Raw genomic sequence first — 21,252 nt, 5'->3', positions numbered from 1 at the left:
ACAAGCCATTCCCTCACGTGTTGGCTCTGGAAGCATCCAAGGCCAAGGAGAGCTTAAAGGAAAAGGGCTAAAGATGAGCAATCCTGAGCAGTTACTGTACATGCTCCGGGTGTTACTTCCCACAACACACAGTGCAGGGGTAAGTCACCCTCTTGGTTTAAGTCTCCTGAAACTAAGCTGGGCTTGGACTGCAGAGGTTAAAGATTAATACCAGAATAATCCAGTGCTTCTCCCATAATTAAAATGAATTTCCATGCAAGCTTGCAGCAGGTTCCAAGACACGTGTTTGGCTCTGTAGATACTCCTAGGTCTCTTAACTCCTGTCTGTTTCCTTTAAGTGCTCAATTATAGCAACCTTTTAAAACTATGGGTGGAGAGGAAGTTTATGTAAACCACCCCGACCTTGCTCTGTTCCCAGCACAGTGATATTCCTGCTGATGGTCCATATGCTGGTGCTCTTGCCAACAACTGCCCAGTGAAGAGCAGCATGTATGTGAAGTTCAATCACTGAGGAAAAAAAAAAAAACAACACATCTGACAGTAAATACAACCTGTGCAGGCACTTGGTGGTGTCATGGCTGCAAATTTATGAGCCCTTTGGAGGAGATACCAGTATTTCCTTCTACTAGTTCTCTAGGGTCATCATTGCTTCTATTATTTATGGAGGAATGTCACCAGTGCTCTAAATCCAGCACGGAGCCAGCGCCGCGCTTCCCGCAGAGTTGGCTTCCCAGCAGAATTCATCTGTGGTAAGGCTGAGCACTTGTAAGGTTTCTTGGGTTTGAAGGGTGGCAAGTTCTGCAACCCCTCAGGGTCACCCTTAATGGGCTGCCGAGCTGGTCGTGGCCCCACCTCCAGGCAGGGCTCTGGTGGGTGCAGGTGCAGCTCAGCTGGTGAAGGAATTCCCCAACAAGGCTCCATGCAGCCCCCCCAGCTCCTGTATTGTCTTGCATTCCCATGGCAACCAGCTCCACCAACAAATTAATTTTCTTTTATTGAAAAAAAGGTAACAACCATGCAAAATCCTTTTCATCAGATTTTCAGGAAAGAAACCTATCACCCTCCCCTCTGTGTTTGAAATCTGCTAGTAAATTTAGTCCAGGAAGTGGCATCCCCCCTGCACTTAATCCCTGCTCCCTTCCCCAAAAGCAGCACTGGTTAAAGCAACTAGGAAAGTGGAGGAAAACACCATTTCTTATCCACTTAACCTGCAATACCAAAATCTTTTAACTATCAGAATCTCTTCCAGCATTTATGATAAAAGATGAAGAAGGCAGCCCCTGTACTTTTAAGAGCTGGCCAAGAGAGCTTTATCCACCCAGTGGCAGCAGGAACACTTCAGGAATTACTATGACTCACCCACCCCAAAAGCAGTTTTGTTCAGAACTAATAAAAAGCACAAGTGTTTTCAGACACGTGCTTATAGTTTACAAGCTACACAGCAAAGCAGGAGAAAAATGACTAAAGGCAAAGCTATGATACACTCCTGCCTTCTCCAGATTCCCACATCAGCTGGAAAAAAAAGAGGAAAAGCCAGAAAATTGAGACTGACAATCTGACCTCAGAAGACACTGCTGCTCCAGCAGCATCAGAAGTTTGTGGTACAGGGAGAGGTGAGCAGTAAGACTTTGGCCTTTCATGGTTACAGGTAAAAAATCATCCCAGTTCTTATATCCACAAATAAGTCTTAAATCCTAGAATGATTAAGAAATATGACTCTGGGTACAATATTTTCAGATTTATTGTAAGCATGGATTCAAACACCAGTGCTTTAGAATCTGGCTGGGAGAACAGTGTTTTGAGCAGAGCTGCCCAGGAGAAGGAAGGTCACAACTCTCAGGGCTTCAACAAGAGCACAGCAAAAGCAGGAAGGACACTCTGGGGCAGAATTACAACTTTTTTTAAACTGACAACTGAGTACACAGGTTGCAGCAGATGTTCAGAACCAGAAGCAGCACTGCCTGCACTTTGGCTGTAGCCTTCTTGAACCCACAGATAACAAAGATGAAACTTCAGGAATCTTCTAAGTGCAGACACTGCCAACTGTTTCTTCTCCTGTAGCTAGGTTTGCTTAAACTTCTAGCATTCCAGGCACAATCTGCAAATAAAAAAAGGCCCAGGATGTTAGACAACTTGAAATACAGCCAGCACAAGTTAGCAATCAATGTCAGTACTAAGGAGTTAATTAATCCACACCATCCAGACTCCCTGCTGCTCACTGTGGTTCAGTATCTGAGCCAAGGACAGAGAGTTGCTTTTAATTTCTGAGGTAACATTTTCAGCTAATTGAAGAACTACATCAGGCTTGTCTTGGATTTTTCACGTGCCAGAGGAAATTAAAAAGCTTCATAAAGTGAAACAAAATTTTAGGGAAGCCACGAGCTGGGCTCAGTTATCCTGATTCACAGGGAAACTTCAGGAAACAGTTTACTTCAGAACCACAGGAACACCTTAACTGGCACGGGCTGTACTACCTGCAGTCAGTGGAAGCTGAGTGCCTGCAAACTTGTGTGGATCAGGACCTAAAGCAGATGGTACTAAGAAATTAGGCTCATTTTAGGTGAGGTTTTTTACCAATAGATCAGAAATGCTTTGAAAAAAAGTAATCTTTCTGGGTAAGGGATAATTGAGCAGCTCAACAGCTGGAACCTGCTCTTGGTTATCCCTTCTCTCCCAGGCTCCTTAAAAATCAAAGGTGAGTTTGGCAATCTCAGTGCAGAGGCAAGGCATTCACAGTGCACAGAAAGAAAAGCTGAGCTTATTCCAGCGTTCAAAGCCATGAAACAAACCAGTTCTAGTGGTGAAGGGCTAAGGTCACATGCAGGAAGATGTTTTAATTTCTCTCACAAATGCTTTAAAACAAAATATTCATCTTTGCCACAGTGAAAAGCCAGGGAATTCTTTCAGTAAAGCAATATTTAGTCTTTGGAAGAAGGTTAGCTGCAAATGCCAAGAGGAAAATGTTAACAGCTATCCTATGCCTCACACAGTGAAGTCCTAAAGAGATTCATTAGGCACTCACCAGCCCTACAGGACCCTGGGTGGGAGTCGTCTGATGAAATAACTCAAATATGTATTCCAGAGTTAAAAGAAGTCAGGCAATTTCAACAGAAGAGTCACCTCTTAGGGCAGGCTTCTCTGCATAACCAGATCCCCAACAAGCTTATTAGCATTCTTTTCCAAAGCCACTGCTGGTAGGCAGTGACTTTTCCCAATTAAATGGCTCATTTTGCAGCCAGCAGCACCCGCCGGGTTAACGGCACCTTGGGCCCTCATAATGCCCATTTAATGAGGACATTACCCACCATTTAGCACTGCCAGGTTTCCTCAGGCGAGTCTCACAACTCTGTGTGGAGCCACAGCTTCTCTCCCCACCAGCAGAGGCTCCTGTGCCCCACACCCCCCAGGGAAGGGCAGTAAGAGGTGAAGCCATGAGGATATATCCAACCTGTGCTCCCTGGCAGCTCCTGCCTCTGAAGTCAAGCCCCTCTGTCATCTTGGCAGCATTGACACAGCAGAAACAAACGAAAAAACTCACACTGAGCTCAATTACAGCTGTGCTTTTTTGTCTGCTGTGCTACCAGCTAGAGCATGATGCTCAGGGAAGCTTGATCTGGTCTTGGGAAAGAGGGGAAAACATCTCACTGGATGCTGGTTTAGAAGCACCTAAAAAAGACTTTTATGTTTTGGCATTAATTGTTGATTTGATTCCTGAAATCCATTTTTTTGTGCCTTTCTTCATTATGCCCAAGACACACTCTCAATTTTGTGCCAGGCTGCAGCAGTTAAAGAGCCTCTTTGGACAATCTCAGGAACCCCAATATACATAAAAGTGTGTTGTTCTGACCAGCAGCTGCCTTTCAAAGGAGGCACTTTGGGAGCTGAGAAAGGCAGTTTTGAGGAAGTGAAATATAAGAAATTCATCAGAATTGTGTTTAAGATTGCTTGCAAAAATTGCTGCATTAGCAAAACAGAGGAACCTGAATGTGCTTCACCTGAAATAGAGGCTTGTCAGCAAAAAAGAGGAAAAAAATACTGAATTTTAAGTTCTTTCTGCTGGTGTGCACTAACAGCATTTTATTTGTCCACGTCTCACAAGAAGTCAGAACTACCAGGAGTTCCAACCCAAGGACTTCTAACTGGACCCTGTTTTAAGAATACATTGAGGTTTAGTATGTTTCCAAGACATGACATAGTAATACTGACCTTCAAAGTCATCAGTCCCATCCCTCATCTGTCACAGAAACAAGGTGTTCACTGAGAGGATGGTGTCACACTGAAGAACAGGGGTAGCTTCTGTAGCTGTCCCTCCACAGCTGTCCACCCTTCACTGATTAAGATCAACATTAAATGCTCATCATTTATTATTAATGATATTTATGTATTGATGTCATTAGCATGGTAAGTCTATTAATATGTCGATGATATTACTATAGCAGTTATGCAATTATTCATCATAATTAATCAAAAGAACAGGAAAAGCAAGAAATAACTGTCAGGTTGCTGATCATTCCTGAGTGCCCACAGGTCTCAGAGCACCAGCACAGACACAGCCTGTTCCTCTCTGCCACCCAATGACACAGACCTGGCACTGCAGCCATGGCTGCAACACGAGTTGGGGCAGGGGGAGACTCAGGAGGGGACCCTGCACCCACTGCTGCTCACCTCGGGTCTCTGAGACCTCCTGGACCTGTCACATCACGTGGCTTTCTCTGAAAAATAAGTGGGAAATAGATATAGCATTTATTTTATCAATTCAGGCACACTTCAAGGCCTGGTTATCTGGTTACTGTTTCACTGGTGACAGACATTTTAAAGGCCCAGTAAGAGAGGGAAGCTGAAGAAATAAATGCACAGCACAGGCATATTTTTACTTTGGGATAGAAAAAGGGTTGGAGCTGCCAGCATGCAGTTCCCAGGATGTGCTCCCAGTGGTGTCACTAACTGGCCATGTGGCCTCAGATCTCTTCAGCTCACTCTTCTCTAACACAAGTCCACATTACCAACAGGATCCTGTTTTCAAGGCTAAATGATCAGAAAGCCACACACCCTTCCTGCTGCACAGCCACTAGAGCTCAAGCGGGACACCTTTATATTCCTGTTGCACTCAGGTCTTGTATTTGAGAGAATTAAAAATAACAGCAAAGGTTTAGTTTTTTAAGAACCTGCTCCTAACCAGGCTGGCCACAGATAATGTCAGGCTATCAATCACTCGAGTGCCCACGGGTTTTTCAGAACACAGGAGCGTAGAACACAGCCTGTCTCTCTCTGCCACCTAATGACACAAGAGGTGCCACAGCAGCCACCTCTGCAACGCCTGTGGCAGCTTGTGCAGGGAAAGAAAACCCACCAAGGCTGAAAAAGGTGGTATCTTCAGGTACTTGTAAGAACAAGATTGCATCACTCATTCAGAAAGTACTATTACAAGGGTAGCTGGTGCACGTGTAAGCACCCCATGCCAGGCACGCCTCAGTGAGCAAGATGGCTGAAGCTTGCTTGGACAGACTGGTGCTAAATGCCTCTTACCTTTGACTTCTCAGGAGCACCATCTTCTTCACTTCACTCTTTATCCTCCGCCAGGCTGAAGACAATAAAGAGTGCAGTTAGTAACAAACAAGCGTTCAGCTGACTGCACGACCACCGTCTTGGCGACCCACACCATTCAGCAGAAAACCAGATGAAAACTAACACAAACCCTTTAACAGATTCACTTCAGCGACCCAAACCTTTCAACACGTTTCCCCCAACAAGGTGGCAGCCCGCAGTTTTACCCCCTCCTTCACTGGAAACGCATCCCTTCGCTTTTTTTACCTCCCCCCCCCCCGGCACCCCTGTACCCCGGCACAAACCCCCCCGACCCCCCCCCGACCACAGCGAGGGCTGGAGCAAAGAGGGACGGAGCTCGGGGGCTTCGTGGTCTCTCCCCGGCCTGGGCCGGCACGTTTTGTCCCGCCCGAGGCCCCAAAACCTGGGGAGGGGGTGCACGGGAACTCAAGGCTGGCGATGCCGAGGGTCCCCCGCAGCAAGAACGGGCAGGCAGCCCGCCTGGCTGGGCACAGGAACCACCCGCACCTGCTCGGACGCGGGCTCTGCCGCTGCCGTCTCCTCACGAGGCCGCCCCGTCCTCAGCCGGCGCGGGGCGCGGGGCCGGGCCGGGCCGCGGCCGCCATCGGGGCCCGCCCTGCGGGGGCTTCGCTGCGACATGGCGGGCAGGGGCACCTGCGGAGAGCAGCGGGCGCTCAGCGCGGCCCGAGGGCACACGCGGGCCCCCGCGGCCGGCACCGGCTGCCCGCACCAGCCAGCCCGTCGGCAGGGGCAGCGCGGGGCAGCGCCCCCGGCCCTGCTCGCAGGGAACAGGGACCCGCCCGTAGCCCGGCAATGGGGGGGGGACCCGCCCGCAGCGCCGCTCACCCCCCGCAGCCCCGCGGGACCCGCCCGCAGCGCCGCTCACCCCCCGCAGCCCCGCTGGACCCGCCCGCAGCGCCGCTCACCCCGCAGAAAGGAGCGCGCAGCTCCCGCCTGCGGCTTTTATAGGGCAGGGACGGGGACAATGGCGCAGGGCGGGGACAATGGCGCAGGGCGATCGCCCCACCAGCGCCGTCTGCTGGGCGGGAGGACACAGAGCAGAGAGCGGTTGGGGCCGGGGACACCGGGACAAGGACCGGGACAAGGACCGGGACAAGGACCGGGACAAGGACCGGGACCGGGACCCCTGGCCCAGGCCTCACACCGAAACAAGGACCGGGACCGGGACCCCTGGCCCAGGCCTCTTCCCTGCGCTGGGCCTGACACCAGCACTGCAGGACGGCTCTAGGTGCTCCCACAGAGACACAAGGTGCGTTAGGGCCTCGATGTCCCTTTTCTCACCTGCACCTGCAGCCCCCTGCTCGCAGTGGCAGAGGTTGGACGCTGGGACAAAGCAGGGACCCTCCACTCCTGTGAGGCACCTGCCAGATTTGCAGCCTCCTTGCTCCCAACCTGCAACGCCCCGCGGGTCCCTACGCTGGGAACACCCTCCATCCCCTATTCCGTGACCATAAATGTTTCCCAGAGAGCCTCCCGCACCTTCTCACTTCATCAGGAAGGAAAGAAAAAGGATCTCAAAGCCCTTTATTTGCCGTGTCAGGAAGAGGCATGAGATACAAGTGGTTTTGGGTGAGATCACAAGCTCATGAACAAACAGGCCGCAGGACAGAGGAGCCTCCTTGCAGCATGGACAAACATAAGGACAGGAGCTGGGTCTGGCCTGACTCCATCTCCTCTTGCATTGCTCTGAACAATTTGGTTTTTGAGCTAGAGTCCCACTGCTGCGGGATCCCTACTCATCTTCCACAACCAGCCCAGCTCTGGCTGCAGGGTCAGTCCTGCAGCACCCAGGGGAGCGGAGCAGGACCCTGTCACCGAGCTGCTGGCCATGGCCTGTCCCCAGGGCTCTAACTGCCCTCTGCCTTCCTCCGCAGCTCATCAAAGGCCTCATTCTGCTTCCTCTTGTCCTTGGCACGGGTGATGGTCATCCTGAAGAGCTTGCAGTAGAGCTCCACGGCGGTGGGGCTGTCGTCGTTCCCCGGGATGGGGTAGGTGATCAAGCAGGGGTTGCAGTTTGTGTCCACCACCCCCACCGTGGGGATGTTCATCTTGGCAGCATCCCGGATGGCCACGTGGGGACCAAAGACGTTGTTGAGGCTGCTGAGGAAGATGATGAGGTCGGGCAGGCGGACGCCGGACCCGAACTGGATGTGGGCGTTGGTGAGGAGGCCGCCCTGCCAGTAGCGGGTGTGCGCGTACTCCCCGCACTCCCGCGCCGTGCTCTCCACCAGGTGACAGAACTGGCGCTTGCGGCTGACGAAGAGGATGATGCCCTTGCGGTAGGCGACGTGGGCGGTGAAGTTGAGGGCCAGCTGGAGGTGCTGCATCGTCTGCTCCAAGTCGATGATGTCCTGATCCAGGCGGCAGCCGAAGATGTACGGCTCCATGAACCTGCGGGGGCAGGAGGGAGACACAAGGGAACGCTACAGGCACGGGGCAGCGTCTCTGAACGCGGGGCTGCCCCACAGAAACCTTCCCACACCCCATCTCCCAGCGGATACCAGAGGTGCCCTCTGCAGAGAGCCCTTGTGTGCAGCACCTGTCCCAGCTGGGTGCAGGGGGCTCAGGTCTGACACCCTAATCGTGCCCAGGAGGAAATGTGGGTCTGCGTGGGTGTCTCCAGCCCCAGGCTGATCTGGTACAGCCCCCGAAGGCCGACACGGTGCAGGGAAACACTCCTGGTGTTGGATCACGAAACGGGGCCACTCACCTATGCCGACATCCCTTTTTGTGCCCCAGGTGCACTCGGGCCTCAAAGAGATCTTTCAGGGAGAAGAGCTCCTTCACGTTGAAGAAGTCGGGATGCCTGAGAGGCTCGGACAGCATCCTGTCACCCTCGGCTGAGAGCAGGTAAAAAATAAACAGGGGATTTGCAGGGGATGAGCAGGGACGGGAGAAATGCTCCTGGAGTGCCCATGGCCACTCGGGGTGACAGGGGCCTGGGTGCCGGGGGTCGGCTCGGGACCACCACCCTCCCCAGTGCCGAACTCACCGCGAGGCCGGGCCGGGGCGGCCGCCGGGGCCGGGAGGCTGCTGTAGAACCGGGGGGCGGCTGCGGGAAGAGAAACACGGGGTCACACGGCCGGGCCGAGCCGAGCCGAGCCGAGCCGAGCCGAGCCGAGCCGAGCCGAGCCGGGCCGGGCCGGGCACGACCCGCTCACCTGCCCGCAGGAGCCGCGGCACCGCCATGCTCCGTGCCCGGCGGCCGTAGGGCGAGCGGGAGGAGGAGGAGGAGGAAGGTCAGACGGCGGGTTCCGCTTCCCGCGGGGCGGGGCCGGGAGCCATCGCCGCCCCCGCCGCGTCCCGTCGCCGGGCAACGCGCGGCCCCGCTCCCCGCCGCCATGTCCGGCCCGGAGGCCGCGGGCAGCCCCCGCACCAGCGATTGGTACCGCACCAGCCCCGGCCTGCCCGGCCGCTTCCAGCAACCCTCCTGCTTCCGCGGCTACGGGTGAGCCCCCGGCCCGCCGAGCCCCCCGCCCCGCCGAGCCCCCCACACCCACCGCTCCTCCTGTGCTCTCCCCCCGCAGGCAGCCGGTGCAGCCTAACCCCCGGTACTGGACCACCAACCAGACCTACGGCAGGAAAGCCCCCACGGTGCACGAGGTGCCGGTAGGTAGCGGTGCGGGGGGCGGTGGAAGCACCTTCGGGCTTCGGTGTCTCGGTTTTGGCCTCTGCGCCGTCCCCTGGCGATGAGCTCCCTGGTCCTTTACCTTCATCATCGCACCCAAACCTCCCCAGGCGGCAGGTGCCACTGATGGTGGCGTTAAAACACCTCCCTCCCCTTCTCTGGCCCTCGCAGACCTCCTTCCATGTCACCTCGCACGCCTTTTCCAACACTTTGGCAGAGTTTGGCATGTACAGGGACAACGGGCTCAACACCTCCCTGGAGAAGAGCCTGGTCACCGGCCCCGACAACTTCATCACCACCTCCGACCGCCTCAACTTCCACCCCAGCTACAACCCAAGCAGCCCCTCGCACTGCTAGGTCTGCTGCAGGGACAAGGACAGTGTGAAGCCACTTCACTTTGCTGCTGGCTGCCCAGATTTAAAAATAAAAGCAAACCCAAAAAAACCACCAGCAAGCAAACCCCAGCCCTGACCTTCACCTAAATCTGCTGCTTGAGCCTCATCTGAAAGTGTGACCAGAGGCTTTACACCCTTGCAGTGCAGCTGCTAAACGAGGTTACAAGCCACTCCATCAAGAGGAAGGCAGTTTCTGTTGCAGTCGTTTATTTACAGGCAGGATATAGTTATTACAATATACATTCCATATCTATTCTCTCTTCTTTTCTCTGTCACTAATGATCCTTTAAACAGCTGGCTCACGTACCACATATCATTAAAAATTAAGATTTTAAAAGTGCTTCTGTGCTATTAAATGAATAATCACACCTTTTTCAGAGGTATTCATTAAGCCTTTGTATTTCCTGTACTGGGCATGTCCATCTTGCCTCTCAAAATGAACACCTTTTTAAGAAATTACTCAAATAAAAACAACTAATCCAAAATAAAAGATTTTCATAAGTTTTATTGTAACAAGTGTAGTTAAACAGACAGTGAAACTGCGTCATTTAGACAGTAACTGCACAAAAACCTTGGCATTTTGCTTAGAAACTAGTCTTGAAGAGGAACCAGTCTTCCTGTTCAGATGAGAAATGGTCCTACCTTACCAGTGTAACAGTCATAATCTCTATTAAAAATGAGCATAAGACTATTTTTTAGCTGTCTGCTAAAAATAAAAACCAAATTACTATATCCAAGTACCACAGCAAATGATAACTCTTCACATTAGAAATATTCCCTCTGTGTCATTTTTATATAGTCTTATTATAAACTGCACAGGAAGCATGGCAAGATGATCTATTTAAACATGGGAGGCAGAGACATTCTGTTTAGTCAATAACATCCCTAAGCAAAAAATCTGAAGTCCAAAACTTAAACTTTTTTTTTTTTTTTAAAACATTCCAACCCCAGCAGAGCTCCATGTTCCTGGCCCCAACAGGATTTCCATCACTCCCACCAAACAATTCCAGTTTTCCCTGCAATGCTTTTGGTTCTCTCAAACAGAACAGTTGGCTAAATTAACTTTTGCTGAAAACACACCAATAAATTGGAACAAGGAAATAAACTAGGCAGAAAGGGACCTGAAAAGGTAATTTAAAAAATACTCAGCATATGAAAATAAATAAGCAACCCTCTACCACTCACTGCTGTTCTTCTATTAGACTCTAGAAAATACCTTGAACTTCTTTTAACTTTCCTTTCTTCTCCTGAAATGAAAAATAACAAAGAGCTGAATTAATACAAACAGTTGTGACATTTTTTCCTATATTTTTACCCACAAAATTTTCTGCAGGTGGAATAATTTAGGGACAAGACTGCCTCTTGGAAATACAAATTTAGTGGCTTTCCTCAGATATTTTCCACCTGTTTTCACACTTCATTTAAAAACACCCACCCCTTTTCTTCCATCATTTCTTCCCTTTTTTGTTTTATGCTTATACTGAATCCAGTTCCTTTGAACAGTCTGGCATGCAGTGTGGCTTCTGTCACCCTCATACAGGCTGTACCCTGAGATACCCTGGGATAAGGTTTTCCAAGTCACTGCCACTGAGGTCTGCTGAGAGAAGGGAGAGCAACATCCAAGCTTCAGCTGCAGCCCAGCCCAAGACTGGCCTCTATACACTTATCATACTTAGGTCAAAAAATATTCGCCTTGTATTTACTTTCCTACAATTCCCTGTTTTAGTGGGCTTAAAAACATTGACCTGTTTCTTCAGGTCTCAGACACCCAACACACTTTTTTAAAAAAGAAGTACCAGTACAAATTCAAAATATCATCCTCAAGATGGCACATTTGACTGTAGAGAATCTACCTGAAACATTCTCTTTCTGCTCTGTAGAAAGCAAGATTTTCAGATTTGCAGATGAAGTTGTGGGGCTGTACTATCAAACCACAATAAACTGCAGTTCCTAAAGGTTTGAAAAACTTTTTAAAAGTACATACTTTAATAAAAGACATGGCAGCAGAGTTGATGTGTTCCTTCCCTGTACAAAAAGCAGCTTCATAGGAAAACACATTTCTAAAATAGCAGCAAAGAACTGTTTATAAAATTTAAGGCAGTCCTTGTGAGTCCCCTGAGCACCCTTGAAGATTGCCCTTCCTGAAGACTTTTATAGTGGGAAGAATCATGAGCTAATCCTGGAGGCTGCAGGAGCTGTGCTACAGAGGGTGCTGTGTAGAGACACCCTGAGGGCTTTCCAGTGGAACTGCAGATCTCACCTGCTAAACTGCCTCAAAAACAAGGAGCCCCTTTTGCTGCTACTGGAGAGGGGCAAGCACAAGGGAAACCCACAAACACCAGGAAAGGAAACTGCTCTTAGGGTTCTGCTAAAATGACCTCTCAACCCCCCAGAAGACCCACAACTTTTTTATGCCTATGTACTTTGCAGATTCTCCTTCTTAAAGAAAGTTTTTGGTTTGTTATTAAGAACAACATTCCCTTCAACAGCCACATCTTTAAAGATCCAGATTCTGTTACACAGCCACGAGGAAATGCCAGGCTGTTGTCCCAGAGGAGATGACAGTCCCAGGCAGTGGGTGGCTGCAGACAAGAGGAGGCAAGAAGGGAGAGCAGCAGGTGAACAGAGATCCTGTTCCCAGGCTCAGCTCACACCAACACTGCCATTGCCTGCAAGGGTGACATCCTTCACTCACAATTACTGCCATGAGCTAATTACATCTTCAGACTGCAGGCAGGAAGGAAAAAAACAACCCAGAAACACAAAAATACCACCACTAAAGACGAGGACACAAACCATAGGAGCACTCTGGTTCCTTGGTCAGAACTCCGTTTATTAAACATTATAAACTTATCAATGTACACCATTTCCTATATACAAATCAAGTTTATCAATTTAAAAAAAAAAGTGCTGTTTGAAATTATTTTTATTTTCTTTAAAGCACAAGGTAATTGGATCTGCATCTTAACTGAAAGTGAATCAGTTCACAAGTAGTACTGAGAACACCGACACGGACAGGGGCACAAGACACCTTTTCAGTCTTCATGTTGATTTACTGAAAACTTCTGAGCAGAAACATTCAGCTTATTTTATATAAACAGTACATGGTGCTTCCATCATCTCTATTAAAATTAAGTATACAGTTTACTCCTTTTAAAGCAAGGTACTCTGAAAACTTCTATTTTAAAGAACCAGCCTATTTACCTACTCCAAACAAAAGGCTCAAATCCTGCAACTGAACCAAGGCAGACAAAACTAGGTGCCTGTGGAGGCAGGTCAGCTAAGTAAGAAAACACTCTTCCAAGGTAACCTACCACAAAAATGAGATGATCTAGCATACTGATCTCTTAAACAAACCAACCAACCAGAGGACTATAAAAAGGTGGCTGGACAGTAAGAAATGTCAAGTGACCACTATAAACATGTTTAAAATGTAACTGCACAACAGTATAAACACACAAGGGATGTTGTTTATTTCTCTACATGCCACAGTTATTCCTTCTAGTCTACCACACGCTGCAGTCTGCCAACATTCTGTAAACACCAGGGGTAGGATGTGATACTGGATCCGTTCTTGACTGGTTTTGCTCCATTTTGCAAGTTTAAGGCCAGCCTCCTGGAAGACTGTTGAAGTGAGTGAGGAACCAAGGGATACCAAGTGGTGGTTTGGCTGAGAGAAGTTCTGTAGAAGACTAGATAAAGAGAGTATCAGATCAATCCACACGGACAAGATGTAAGAACAAACTACTCAAAGGACTTCACCACACACAAATGAAAAGGAAAGAACCAGCCAACAGCTTAAATTCACACTTCTTGGATTTTTTTAGTGAATCCAGCATGAGGACACTTTTTATTTGTGGTATGAATATGCTACTTCAATCCCGTTTAAAGTTAGTACAAATAAAAAGATAGTAGTGAAAAATTGCTTTATTCTGGCTGCTGGAAACAGAGGCAGATAAAACACTACCAGTATGAAAGAACAGTGCTGAAAATATCCTTGGCATTTACATCAGGGACTTCCTACAGCAACCCTAGCTTTGCTCTATTGCACAGAAACTGTAAATGAAAATAAAAGTTCACAGAAATGTAACATTTTAGAAACCACTTCTCAAAAAGGGAAGTAAGGGCACTCAACTGAAGAAAGTTCATTCAGAAAACCAAACCCCATCTCGGGGTGACTGCAGAGCATCAAAATCAGACTTGAGAGTAACAAGGGACTGTTTCAGCCTTGCAGGTCCAACAGTACATAAATCTAGTGAAACCCACAGAAATCACGTTGCCTGAATGGACACGTTCCTTCGCTTTTCTCCAATTGCATCATCTGTCAGCAAGAGGTTTCTGGATTCAAAAGGTACTTCCAGCAGCTGCCGAGATCACTTTACACAGACGTGCAGACAGACCGATCCACTTCATTTACCTGAATTTGCATTTGTATCTTCAAGGATGGATTTCCACACCCAGAGCTGTGCTGACTTTGCTGGAGTTCTGCTCACTGAACTCGCCCAACCAGCCTTGGGGTGGGAGAACTGAGACCCCAGCATAAAACCACTACACAGGATTGTCCTAAGGCAGCTTGAATATGAACAGGTGCCAGATAATCTGCTTCAAAAGCACAGCACTGCTTTCAAATGCTGCATTTTCCTAGGATCTCTTAACAGATTGCCAAATATATTCTGAGCACAAACAGGTTTCCTTTTGATATGTGATTAGAGGCCTCATAATTTAGAGAGTGATTAGCCAGTATCTTATCTACAGTAACTACAACACCCTGTAGTAATTGTGAGCCCTAAAAATCATTATAAAAAAATATTTCCTTAGAGCACTTTAAATAATTTACAAAATTCTACAAAAAACAACTATGTATGTTTATCCATGATATCCCTGTTAAATAGAAGCATTTTTCACATTAGTGTGTATCTGATATACAGGTATCAGCAGTTCCCACTGTCTCTCCTTTCATGTCTCAAGTTTTAGCAAGGTAATTTTAATTATAGGTATTTTCTACAAAGACTGTTACTGTAAAGAAAAAAGTGTACTTACATACTTGAAACTTTTCTTTTCAATCTGGGCAGACCCCTGCAGGTACGTCAGTAAATTTTGCAGTTTTTGACTGAAACTTCTTGCCCTTGGTCCACTTCACAAGCAGTTTCCCTATTCTGCAGGACAGGTATTTTTCCTTCCAAACTGGGGCTGGATACCTGAATTTCTTCCTGCCTGTCACTGTCCTGGCAGGTCACTTTTTCTTTCTTTATGCACACTGGCACACTGTTATTTGTACATGCTCCTCCACTAGTTTTATCCACTGCTCCAGCTGCCACATTTAGTTCCTGCAGTGGGCAGCCTAACCTTGGATCTGGCCTCTTGTCCTGCTGGTTGTCCTCTCCCTTAGCACACACTTGTAGGCCCTGCTGAGATGTGTCTCTGCTAACTTGATCTGCTTTTACCACCTTTGCCACACTGTGCTCAGGGTGTGGGGGATCTGAGTTTGAACCTGCCCAGCTGCCTTGGTGGAGATCTCCTTCCTCAGTCCACATTTGTGTGTTCTCAGCTTTCAGTGTCCCTCTGCAAACCTCATCTACTTTTACTGCTGCCACACTCTGCTCCTGCAAGGGGAGACTCGGGTGTGAGTCCGACTGTGCTGCTGAGACATCAGCCTTTCCACATCCTTCTGCTTCCTCTTTGATGCACAGAGGAGCAGCCTCCAGTCTCGCACAGGTTTCTGCTACATGGGGACTTGACACTTCCACAGCGAGCTGCTGAGAGGAACTGGATTCTTTTATTGCTGCTGTGCACTCCCCACTAAATTCACCTTTTGCCATAGGGGCTCCTCTTCCCTGGCTAGGCACACCTGTGTCCTGGGAAGCCACTTCTGTTCCTAACGCACTGCTCTGGGCCAGCAGAAGCTCTGCTTTCTGCCTTTTGTTCATAAGCATGGATTTCTTCCTGTCCCGAGTGTATTTTAGACCTGCAATAAATTTACTTGAAATTTTTAGGTGAAAGGTGTTCTTCCTTTTAGATCTGGACTTTGCATTAATTACTTTCCGCACTTTACAACCTTCCTTTTTGCTGGCTTTAGGTGGAAGCATTTTCTGCACGGCCTCTGTGTTTGGGACACCCTTTTTACCTGTTGTGTTTCCAGGTAACTCACCACCAGCAACACCTTTAACCCCCACTAGTCCTTGCTTGGCTTTTGACTGACCAGTAGTCTGACGATTAACATTCTCTGCAGAGGAAGATTTCCCACTGCCAGGTAACATTGCACTTTTCCCTTCTGTTCTCTGAGAGTTCTTCAACTCCTCAGTTTGCTGAGACACCTCAGTCCTTTTACTCTGACCCAACATGAGCTCAATCTCATTTTCAGCTGGCTGTTGCTTCACTTTTCCTTTATTAGCCATTGGTTTGGTCACTCTCAACAGGTCCAGAGCTGCCTCATCTTTTTGCACCTCTGAACTGCTTGCAGAATCTTTAGCCTTTTCTGCCAAAAACCTCCTAATTTCTTGTTCAATGCTGTCATCACTGTCCACTGAACTGCTGTCATCAGCATCTGATGCAGCTCTGAAAGAACACTGTCTATTTTTAGCCACCCGCAGGTTACTCTGGTTTGAAATGGGCTTAGGTTTATATCCTTTTTTAAGCTGCAAGTCAGACTCCAGGTTCTTTGTGGTTTCTGGTTTTTCATTGGAAAGTTTTACATTTATGCTGTCTGAAGGGTTTCTCATTGCATTTTCTTTCACAGCTTTTCTAGGTTTTGAGAGGCAGCTTTTCAGTAGCACGGGATTTTTACACTTGCACTCATTCTGTTGGAAGCTACTAAATTCATCAAGCAGCGGAGTTTCTGCCTCGCTAAACCTGACTCTCTTCTTGCACTGAGATTTCTGGTCCTTGGATTTCTTCTTTAATTTTCTTTTAGACCGTAAAAGATCCTTGATGGCACTATCAAGGTCCTCATCACTGTCCAGAGAACTGCTCTCATCATCCGAACCATCCCTCTCTTGAGTCGGGGTGGGATTTTTCATGAGCTTTCTTGTGCTGCTCTGAACCTGCATAAAAGGGTTTACAGAGTCCAAGGCCACACATCTGCCAACAGACCCAGGTAATTCGGAAGACATCGGCTGCTGCTGCCTTGTCTCTTTGCTGCCAAGCCTTTGAGCACCACAGAGTTCTGCAGGGCTGCTCAGGGCACATGCCTCTTGGAGCACAGGGAATTTTGAGTAGTTACCTGGCTGGAAAAGTCCTGTCTCCAGCTGTTCAGGTAGCTTTGATGCACCTTGTTTTGCCATTCTGTCTTCCCTTTTAAGTCTCCTCTTAGGATGCAGTGATAGTTTCAGTGTTTTGGGAAGAGAAGGCTCAAGGGTACCTGTGAGGCTGTTTCGATCAGAAGGCAAAGGCATCTGGATTGAGTGTGACAGGCTGGAAGGCTTTGATCCAAGGCTTTTGGACTGTGCTTTCAGAGCCAAAAAAGCCCTGATTTCTTGCTCTATACTATCATCACTGTCCACAAGGCTGCTGTCACTTTCACAATGGGAGGAGGAGAGAAGCTGGGGAGAAAAGAAGGAGTCTGCAGCCAGCGATTTGTTGTCACTTCCCATTTGGGATGGCATAATTGTTTTGGAAATATCAAGGATAGCTTCTGCACACATGAGTTCTGCAGAGGAGTCTGCTCTGCAAGAGGCCTGGAACGTGAGCTCACAAGCAGCAATCTTGTTTTCTGGAGGTGCAAAATGTCTGGCTTTTTTCAGGGGTTTAAACAGCTTGTTAAATTCATTGCTGGTGCTTTCTAATTCTGTTGACTTGGAATTAGTTTCTTTTCTCTTGCTGCCTACGGGGCTTTTATGGATTTCTGGTGAGGCACTTTTGGTGGAGCTAATAGTCAGGCTTGCAGAAATGTCTGCCATACCCTTTGCATCAAATTGTTCCCTCTGCAAAGGGACACAGTTTGTTCCATGAGCTGCCTCTTTCCTGATTTTCTCCAGCTGATAAAGCTGAATGGCTTCTTCGATGCCATCATCACTACTGGAGTCGGACATGTGTGCGCTCTCGTTCCTAAGCACTCTCCTCGTCTCCCAGTAATTAGCTCCACTTTCTTCACTTTGCTCCACTACCCAGGGCTGGCTGACAGTGGCCATTTCTAGATAGGCTTGGTTCACCTGGCTGAAATCACTGGGTTCTCCTCGGATTTTAGGCTGCAGACATTTGGACTGCGTGCTGGTTTTCTGCAGCTTGGGATGGTGCCTCAAGAGGAGCGCATTACACCCTTGCTTCAGGGCACCACAGTCTGGCGGGTTTGGTGTTTCCTTGTTGCATTTTAGGACCGTTCTCACGTGAGAATCTTTTTTATCCTCCCCGATCACACATTTACTGATTTCTTGCTGCTTCTTCTCATTCAAGAACTGCACTATTTCAGCTTGTATGCTCTGCTCAAAAGAGTCATCACTACTGATGCTCTGAGGGGATGCAGGCTGCAGCCTTTTGCCAATTCCCAGGTGGTCAGACAGGTACTCTTCAGAGAGCATCTCAGCTTTAAATTTGACAGGCAGAAGGTTACCAGCCATTTTGTTCTGGGAGAATTCCCTCTTAAACCTTTTGTCTCTACTTAGGTTTTCAGAACACTCCGCATTCCTTTGCTCACTTTTGCTTTTTGCTTTCAAGTACTCTTGAATGGCCTCCTCTATCCCTCGGTCAACAGAATCATCACTATCAGAATCGAGCAAGAGGGTCCCAAACCCCACGTTCTCTTCCACTTCAGTGTCATCTGAATCAGCAGGGCGACTGCACTTGGTGTACTGAGGATGCTTCCGTAGCAACGTGGCACTAGAATTGACTCTGTTACTAGTGCCCTTTTCTCCCTTTTGTTTCTTCTGCATAATACAATCATACTCATTGTTCATACCCAGGGGAGACTCTTGGGTTTGCAGGTTGTTTATGATCATCTGAACTTTTGCACTTACAGAGGTTCTAGTGACGTCCCCTTCAGACTCAGAGAAGCAAACAGGGTATCTACAATTCCTTGCTGGTCCAAAGGACTCCCATTTTGTCTGAAGAGCTACCAAAGGAGACGCATTCATAAGGAACATTCTAGCAGACAACAGCAAAGTCCACAATGGAGCAGTTTTTCAGACTGGTCTGTCTTCCATCCTACAATAAATGAAGAGAAAATATTTTTCATTACGCATCTCCCCTCTAGAAGTTCCATGTAATTACGGTGATAATATCAACTGTAAATTATTGACACTCAGACTTCCTGTGCCAGGCAATCACAAGAGTCAGTCCTCAGCATCAATTTAAGGGGTAAATCAGTCACTACTGCCATTAAGACCGAATACTCAGCATTTGTGGTTTTCAGCTATTTTCTGGCACAACCATAAGCCTGTTCAGGTAATTATCTTCACTTCCGAAACTCTTCCTGCCTTTCTGCCCTGAAGGTCACACTCTCTTTTGCACACACTCCTAATTAACCATCTACTGTAAAGACCCACAAAGAACCGCTGATGATAGCTCAGTGTGACCCCGTTCTGCACTAACATTGCCTGAATATTTCTGCAACGAACTTTGTGGCAAGAGAGAATCAACAATTTTAAGGGAAACTTTCATCATAAAGTGGAACTGGTGGGAGTGGAGAACACTGCAAAAAAAATCTGCTCCATGTTTCCTTTGGCATAAGTGCCCTTTGTAAAGAACTCTTACCACGCACAGCTCAGCTTTTCAGTTTTACAACAAAAACAATGTTGGCTATGTCCACATGGTACATAATGGGTGGATGTGAAGGAAGCTTGTCCATGATCTTAGATGGTGGAACGCGGACCAACTCTTATTTAAAGCACAGAGGAACTCTGTTAGCATGATGCCTGAACTCACACACTAGCCCAAGACAGCTTTTACTAGTTCTGGCTTGGTACGAAACACACAGAGCTGAGGGACTTGGGGCAGCTCACAGAGAAGGGAGCTTATTTTATTTCTTCCTGAAACATACTATACAGCAATAACCCTGAGACATCAATCATTCTGCCCTCACTGCAGGGTAAAAGCTCTTGGCAAACACAAATCATGAGGAGTTTGCAAAAGCAGGATGAAGAAGATGAGCTGTTCTTCGTATTACAGTAAAAACCCCCAACAGAATGAAGCCCTGTTTTGTGGAATAGTGAAAAAAGCAATCCAGAAAATGGCAGACAGCACCCGAGAAGAGTCCACCACTTCCACGCTGTCCCTTCTGGGCTGAAGGTTTCACCTGCAGCATCATCTGTTGGGATCAAAACCGTAGCTGGCAGACACAAGGCATACAGCAGCCCCAACAAAAAGCTTCACCAGTTGGGCAGTTGTTCAAGCCCCATTTCTAAAGTAGCCTCTGACACACTCACTAGGGCAAACATAAATTTAACACATTTCTCCTTGTAATAAGCAGCTAAGGATTAAAAAGACAGAAATTAGAATACCTAATCATCCCGAAGAAATGCAATTAACGCGCTTAAGCTCCCAGCTTCATTAAAAAAAAAAAAAAAAAAGGAAAAACACACACAAAAACCAAACCAAACTTCTTTCCTATTAACCTATTTCCACAGTTCCCGTGAAAAGGGCTGGTGCCTTTGCTACAATACACCAGGGCTGCAGTTGCCCTCCAACAATTACATGGGACTGGGATAAACTTTCCTGCCCCAGCACCGACCAGCCCAGGGAGCCCACCCGGGGATGAAGGCTCTGAGGGGACACCCACCTGGGGGCACCCACGGAGGGGCTGTGAGGGGACACGAAGGGACACCCACCCGAGGGAGGGCACCCGTGGAGCTTGCAGAGACATCCAGGGGCAACTGGAGGCTGCGTGTGGGGGGATTAAGAGAGGGCACCCAGCCGGGGGGGCACCCACAGAGGGTGTGAAAGGAGCTGAGGGGGCACCCACAAGGGCTGCGTGAGGGGACACGACGGGAGACTCGCTCCGGGGGGAGCATCGACAGGGACTGCGCGACGGGACAGTCCCTCCAGGGCACCCACAGAGCCTGCCTGAGGAGACAACCCGCCCGGCGGGCACCCACAGAGGGGCTGCGAGGTGACATCCCCCCGGGGGGCAGCCACGCAGGGGCTGTGACAGCACAACCCAGCTCAGGGGGCACCCACGGAGTTGTGAGGAGACACGAAGGGACACCCACCGTGGGGGGGTGGGGGGTGGGGGGAGCATCCACCGAGGGGCTGCGAGGGGACACCAAGCGTAGGGGGCACCCCCGGAGGGGCTGCGAGGGGGCACCCCCGCGCGGGACACGCCTGCGGGCGCGGTTCGCGGGGCCACCGCCGCGGGGCGCCCCGCCCGCCGGGCCCTGCCCGCGCCGCCATGGCTCCCCCTTCCCGCCTCCCGCCGCCCTCGGCCGGCCGCGCCGGGCCCGGGCCCGGGCCTGGGCCTCCCTCCGCCTCGGCACGGCCCCGCCGCCCCCCCCGGGCCCCCGGCGCTCACCTGCGGCCGCCGCGGGAGGACGCCGAGAGGTGGTTGATGATGGCGGCGGTTCCGGGGTGCTCAGCTCCGCTCCGCTCCGCTCCGCCGGGCTCCGGCTCCGCCGCTGCCCGCCGCGCTGGTGCAGGGGCGGGCGGCGCTTCCTTCCCTGCCCGCGGGGAGCGGGAGGCATGCGCCGCAGGGCTCCGCCGGGGAGGCGGGGGCGACCG

General features: G+C 49.3%; 3 protein-coding genes, 1 long non-coding RNA gene and 2 other non-coding genes across 10 annotated transcripts; 1 reads left to right on the top strand and 5 right to left on the bottom strand.

Moving 5' to 3' along the window:
- Positions 1-1,723: 1,723 nt before the first annotated feature.
- LOC127392609 (uncharacterized) lies at positions 1,724-6,493 on the bottom strand. Of its 4 annotated transcripts, none has more exons than XR_007891300.1 (6): positions 6,452-6,493; positions 6,073-6,219; positions 5,527-5,581; positions 4,666-4,712; positions 4,207-4,330; positions 1,724-2,098 (listed from the first exon to the last, which is right to left on the bottom strand). It is a non-coding gene; the product is annotated as an uncharacterized LOC127392609 (long non-coding RNA). The 4 variants fall into 4 exon arrangements; XR_007891299.1 differs by having other exon boundaries at positions 6,412-6,491; XR_007891302.1 differs by lacking the exon at positions 6,073-6,219.
- Positions 4,492-4,625, bottom strand: LOC127392737 (small nucleolar RNA SNORA17). Its single transcript, XR_007891324.1, has one exon. It is a non-coding gene; the product is annotated as a small nucleolar RNA SNORA17 (small nucleolar RNA).
- On the bottom strand, positions 5,193-5,327 carry LOC127392738 (small nucleolar RNA SNORA17). The gene has a single exon (XR_007891325.1). It is a non-coding gene; the product is annotated as a small nucleolar RNA SNORA17 (small nucleolar RNA).
- Positions 6,494-7,093: 600 nt separating the features above from the next.
- On the bottom strand, positions 7,094-8,844 carry MRPS2 (mitochondrial ribosomal protein S2). Its single transcript, XM_051636920.1, has 4 exons — positions 8,748-8,844; positions 8,579-8,638; positions 8,297-8,426; positions 7,094-7,977 (listed from the first exon to the last, which is right to left on the bottom strand). Exons 1-4 carry the CDS (start codon positions 8,773-8,775, stop codon positions 7,434-7,436), a joined length of 762 nt encoding a protein of 253 aa, XP_051492880.1. The 5' UTR covers positions 8,776-8,844; the 3' UTR covers positions 7,094-7,433.
- Positions 8,845-8,899: 55 nt separating this feature from the next.
- On the top strand, positions 8,900-11,598 carry PIERCE1 (piercer of microtubule wall 1). Its single transcript, XM_051636628.1, has 3 exons — positions 8,900-9,034; positions 9,114-9,195; positions 9,386-11,598. Exons 1-3 carry the CDS (start codon positions 8,928-8,930, stop codon positions 9,569-9,571), a joined length of 375 nt encoding a protein of 124 aa, XP_051492588.1. The 5' UTR covers positions 8,900-8,927; the 3' UTR covers positions 9,572-11,598.
- Positions 11,599-12,421: 823 nt separating this feature from the next.
- On the bottom strand, positions 12,422-21,135 carry PPP1R26 (protein phosphatase 1 regulatory subunit 26). 2 transcript variants are annotated; one of them, XM_051636627.1, is made up of 3 exons: positions 21,047-21,135; positions 14,650-18,744; positions 12,422-13,301 (listed from the first exon to the last, which is right to left on the bottom strand). In XM_051636627.1, exon 2 carries the CDS (start codon positions 18,681-18,683, stop codon positions 14,697-14,699), a length of 3,987 nt encoding a protein of 1,328 aa, XP_051492587.1. In that variant the 5' UTR covers positions 18,684-18,744; positions 21,047-21,135; the 3' UTR covers positions 12,422-13,301; positions 14,650-14,696. The 2 variants fall into 2 exon arrangements, with proteins under 2 accessions (XP_051492587.1, XP_051492586.1); XM_051636626.1 differs by having other exon boundaries at positions 12,422-18,744.
- Between the last annotated feature and the right edge of the window lie 117 nt (positions 21,136-21,252).

The sequence above is a fragment of the Apus apus genome, chromosome 19 (genome assembly GCF_020740795.1).
Source record: "Apus apus isolate bApuApu2 chromosome 19, bApuApu2.pri.cur, whole genome shotgun sequence".
Taxonomy (NCBI): Eukaryota; Metazoa; Chordata; class Aves; order Apodiformes; family Apodidae; genus Apus; species Apus apus.
Note: the sequence above shows the minus strand (reverse complement) of the source record. Positions and strands in the feature narration are given on the sequence as shown.